Genomic DNA, 5,000 nt, shown 5'->3' with positions numbered 1-5,000 from the left:
AAAACAATATCGTGCACTGTTAGAGCTACATATTACGCAAGGACAACTTGAATCTCCTGGAAGACAACACACAGCTCAGTTGACATTATGGAATAAATCGCTGTGTTACTTCACTACCACACGTAAGCAATGCGTGTCAATTTTTTTTAAAGAGGACAGGAATTTCTTCTTTCTGACAAATGATTAATTAATAGGCCGGTCGCCAGGTTTTTAACCTCAAAAAAGTATCTGTTTCGTCGTACGAATGTATGAGGACCTGTGAGCCAAAGGGCCTCTGCTGGTATGACTTCTGGTGTGACTTCTGGTATGACTTCTGGTATGACTTCTGGTATGACTTCTGGGTGCCCCCCCCCCCCCCCCCCAACTTGAAAGAAATTGCGTGGAACGCTGCACGTACCACAGGCAACCCAGTGTACCCTCACGGAGGGTCTAGTTTACTGATGTTTTCTTTCAACCTTGTGAATGTTATTTGTCACTGTCAAGAACATTGGTTTTACTATCAATTGGAAAGGTATTTACACAGTTCTCTAAGTAAAGGTTTTGTCCTCTTGAACTCAAAATAAGCGTAAATTTATAACTAGAGAAAGGTAAGAAAAGTCTAAAAATTTAAAATCTAGATCGCAGTCGACATGAGAAGGACTCCTCCGCGGTCCGCACAAAATCATCTACTGTGCCATTAAAATATTTTTCACGTTTTTTTCCTCCGAGTAATGTTTCTTTGCGTTAACAGAATTTCTGTGTTGGCATATATCGAAAATGCTTTGTTTCTTTCAGCTCTGCTACATTATTTAGTGTCCAAAATAAAAGCAAAGTCTGGATGCACAATTCGCGAATTAACACAGGATTAATGTTAATTAACAGCTGCGAAATTCGCTGGAAATTATAACAAGACCTTTTACAGCGATCAATTATTAAAACATAGTTTTAAGGCGTTTGTTTCAGTCTCTCTAAAGTAAAACTTTCTTTTACCCCATTTTAAGGAAAACACGCTAACGTTTTTCACCCCGCTAGCTACCCGCAAAAATGTACAAAGGGTTTTCACAAGCTCCGTGCCTTTTCGTCGTGAAATTATTTTTAAAAATATTCAACGTTGTTTCACTCAAATGTCGATGAATGTTCGTTCTGTGGTCCAGTTGAACTTAACTTTCAACCTCAAGCTTATAAAGCCTTAAAAGGAATTATAACTGTACTGAATGAACAGGCCGGATTCACGCCAAAATTTGCGTCTGTTTAAATTTTCCTTGTTGGGAAGCCCACTCAAAGCAGCCGTAATAATAAGTATGCCAATTCCAAAAAAAAAAAAAAACGACTTGAGTTATACATTTACCCATGTTTTCCTTAACCAATGCTTACCTATACTTTTTCGAAGCGTTTGGATTGTCCTTTTGAGTCCTGCATTTTCTGATGTTAGTCGTTTACATTCACGAGAGAGTTTGTCGATCCTCGCAAGCTCGCTTGCAAACTTGAGAAAAACACTTTCCGGAGTTGTTGCCGCTGAATCCTGACCACCAACACTACAACTGTTTTCGTCTGGTTTCTCTTCTGATTTTAGTTTCTTCGCCGGCTGATATTTACTAGAAAACTGCCCGCCGATAAATTCTCTTCGCCCCATTGACTGACAGTTTTTTTCGCAACTTTTGTTGTAAACAATTAACGAAAGCAGCCCGCGTTTCCAGGAAACAGCAGTCTTTCCAGGAAAGTACTCTGCGCATGTCATAAAATTTTGGGGGTTACGGGGTTACGGACATTGGGGGAAGGATCCCCTTCCGTGAGGGGTAATTTTGAAAAATGTTCTTTCTAAAGACATAAACGGTACTGAAATACCCATAACTTTTTCAAAAAAGATGATTTTAAAAAATCAATGCTTAGCTATATTCTGTATTTGGGGGTGAAACGTGCCATGGAAAAAAAAAAAAAAAATTAAACCGCCGGAAATTTAGCTTTTTTCTCAAACCGGAAGTCAATTCATTTACGCATGAGCAGTTGATCTGAGAACGAGCGCGAGGAAGGGCAAGAAAAAACTTTCGATGGAAACAACAGTTTGTGCGGTGACTTTTGCTTGTGAGTGGGTTTTCTTGTCAGCTCATGATATGATGACGTCAGTTACCGGAAGTAACATTTCACTTCCTTAGCAACGCGCGAAAAATCCGTCTGTGGGCCCTTTTTGCCGCTTTTTTTTCGACTATGTACAAACTTTGTAGACTAGTATTGGCCAACATAAAGATGAGTTTTTAACGAAATTTTAACCGAGCCAGACTATTCGCCGTTAACCACGATTCCGCATCTTCTTTTGTGACGCCAACAAAAATCATCAAAGTGAGGCTTGATGTGTTCAAATGTTAGCGCGCGAAAGAGCCTTCAAGACTGTTTCCCATTGAGAAAAATGGCTTCAGCTCAAGAATTTTGGCATAAAAATTTAGTGAAAGTTCCAACATGTAATCAATCATTTGTAGAAAAGTTCGCAAAGGAAAATCTCCCGAAAAACCCCACCCTTACAAGGGGATACAAATTCTTCCACGAAGTATTTAGGGACTGTGCAATGATTTCCTGGAGAGGGGAGAGGGGGCTGGGAAATGGGTGAATAATGCCTCAAAACTAAGTCTTACCCCACTCTCATTCATTAAGGAAAAATTAATTTCACTCCCCCCCCCCCTCACATAACGATAATATTAAGGCTCCCCCCCCCCCCCCCAATCCCCTTTCTCGCCTCCCAACATTGATTCCCTCATACCTAGTTTACTAGTTGGATTTCTTCCTCCGGTACAAACATCAGTTCAAAAAATGGCTCTTCCACGTATGTTGAAGTGTCATTTGAAGAGTCATCAGAATCTTGTGTCGTCTTCGTATGAAGTGGGAGATTCCTCATGGTCTACAGCAACTGTGGCACTAAAGTTCCTGCGTGCGTGGGTGAGAACTCGATCAATCAAATCAGCCTTGCTTCCACTTATCTTAAGACCTTTTTCCTTTGGATACATTTTCAGCTGCATGTTGGTAAGCGCTTTAAAATCTTTTTTAATTGTCCAAGAAAAAAGCGGAAGAGTGTACCTTTGTATTTACCATATTTTAATATGAGATCTTTTCAGAATTACAGAAGCTTTGTTAGAGAAACTGACAATACTATTCAGTAATTCCTGTCTGGTTGAGCCTTTTTTAAGCCTCAACGGTTGTGTTCTGTAGTTGCGCTGCAGGTGAAGGCCTTTTTCAGCATGTTATTGGATTATTGTATTTAATTGATATCACATTATCGATCAGTTATTTGGATTGAAGAGCGTACCGCCGATCATCTCTAAAACATCAAAACCGCAGGGAAGTCATTTAAAAGTTTCGTGTGACACGGTCAATATAATATGAGGCTTCCTTTGCGAGGATTTTGGCGCTGTATGAGCCAATATACAACTTTTCAATGGTCGTTTCCTCCCTACAGCGCAGTTTTACTCACAACACTTAGGAAGGTAGACTTACAGGGTTGGCTTTGCCTTAAATCCTTCTCTCCCACGTCTTGGTTGCAGTCCAGACAGAAGGGTTTATGACCCTACTGAAAGCCACCCTTGGGGGTCTCCTTGAGATTAAATGTTCCATGGCAGATCACTTGTCAATGGGGGGGGTTAGTGTTAGGGGGGGGGGGGGGGGGATGGGGCATAGAAAAAAGGCCTGGGACCGAGAAACGATGTTCTCACAACTTGTAAAGCGCTCATCTTGGTCAGCGGCGTATTTTGAACGGGCGCTCTTTTTTGCGCGGTAAATTTGACAGCTGGCCTGTTTTCAGGTGTTATCGAAAGTTAAAAAAGATGGCGATCTCTGTAAAAACCATACGTCTGTTGGCTTTTTACTTGGTGCTATTATCGCGAAGTGAAGTTGAGAAAACGTTAATAGCTGACTCATTTCCGAATGGCTCTGAAGCTTTCCGTCGAGATACATCTCACAACTCGCACAAATTACACGTACGAGTTGAACGCGTAGTCCGCGTAACTACGTAGTTTGCTCGATAATCCGTTTATTCACGGGAACCCAAATATGTCAAGTTGTTTCCGATCTACCGTCGGATATCCGAGTTTTAGGATTTAGACGATAATCAGTGTAATTTATTGGCCTAAGGACCTCGTTCTGTCGCCAATAAAATGCGGGTTCGATGGCTCCAAAACATCACGGCAAACATCGCCTCTTCAACCGATTACGTTCAATTTCATTCAACACAATATCTACTGGGAACGTGTTCTTCGTGCCGAAACACGAAAAACTGCTTTTGCAAATTTTCCTGTATATCAGCGCGATGTTTTGGGTTGGGGAGATCTGAAGAAAAGAAGATTTCAAAAAATTGTTATTTCATTCGACCCACCAAAAGTGCAAAAGAACTCTTCCTTAATTAAGAGAGTGGGATTGGTAGGCAACACGATTATACAATTTTAAATGCCTCGCAGTATTCACTCAATGAAAGCGGGATTTCACAAAATTGTGTTTTCGTGAAAGTGTTTCTTTTTATAGGCGCTAAACTACAAAGTAAAGCGTAGGTTTAGTTATCAAATACCACAAAGGAATGTCAGTAATGTTAATCTCTGAGTAAGTGTTTCTACTACAAATACCATAAATCGAACGCCCGATTGACATTTTACAAAGACAAAAAAATTAGTGGAACTGAAAAAATTGCGAGTTATACAGCGGGGATAAGTACAGTTTGCTCACCACCCTGTTTTACCACTAAGCTTACTAGCTTAAGAGGCTTTTTTAATCATGACGAAGAAATATACATTTACAAAATGTTGCCTTACCTTGATCTCGGAGAAACTACTGTGCGTTAAAAACGACGTCCGCGAAGAAGTAAATTTTCCAAATTGAAGGGCTTCAAAATAAAAAAAAAACGTTGAATAAACTAAAAAGAAGCCACTGCATTTCGCACTGGCATCGGCCGCCATGTTTCTTGTTTACACTTCGGGGATAATCCTTCGGGATGACAAACTTTACTTTACTCGTGCGCAGTACACGAATCCGCTGACTGATGCCTC

General features: G+C 40.6%; 2 protein-coding genes across 2 annotated transcripts in view; one reads left to right on the top strand and one right to left on the bottom strand.

The window, feature by feature from the left end:
• Positions 1-1,870, bottom strand: part of LOC138000862 (uncharacterized) — a 6,675-nt gene extending 4,805 nt beyond the window's left edge. Inside the window, exon 1 of the mRNA XM_068847536.1 lies at positions 1,354-1,870. Within this exon, the coding sequence (XP_068703637.1) occupies positions 1,354-1,717 (364 nt within the window). The 5' untranslated portion in view covers positions 1,718-1,870. The remainder of the gene's footprint in view (positions 1-1,353) is intronic.
• Positions 1-5,000, top strand: part of LOC137971146 (tetratricopeptide repeat protein 28-like) — a 44,169-nt gene that overhangs the window by 25,001 nt on the left and 14,168 nt on the right. The window lies entirely within an intron of this gene.

The sequence above is a fragment of the Montipora foliosa genome, chromosome 1 (assembly GCF_036669935.1).
Source record: "Montipora foliosa isolate CH-2021 chromosome 1, ASM3666993v2, whole genome shotgun sequence".
Taxonomy (NCBI): Eukaryota; Metazoa; Cnidaria; class Anthozoa; order Scleractinia; family Acroporidae; genus Montipora; species Montipora foliosa.
This window is presented reverse-complemented; position numbering and strand designations above follow the sequence as displayed.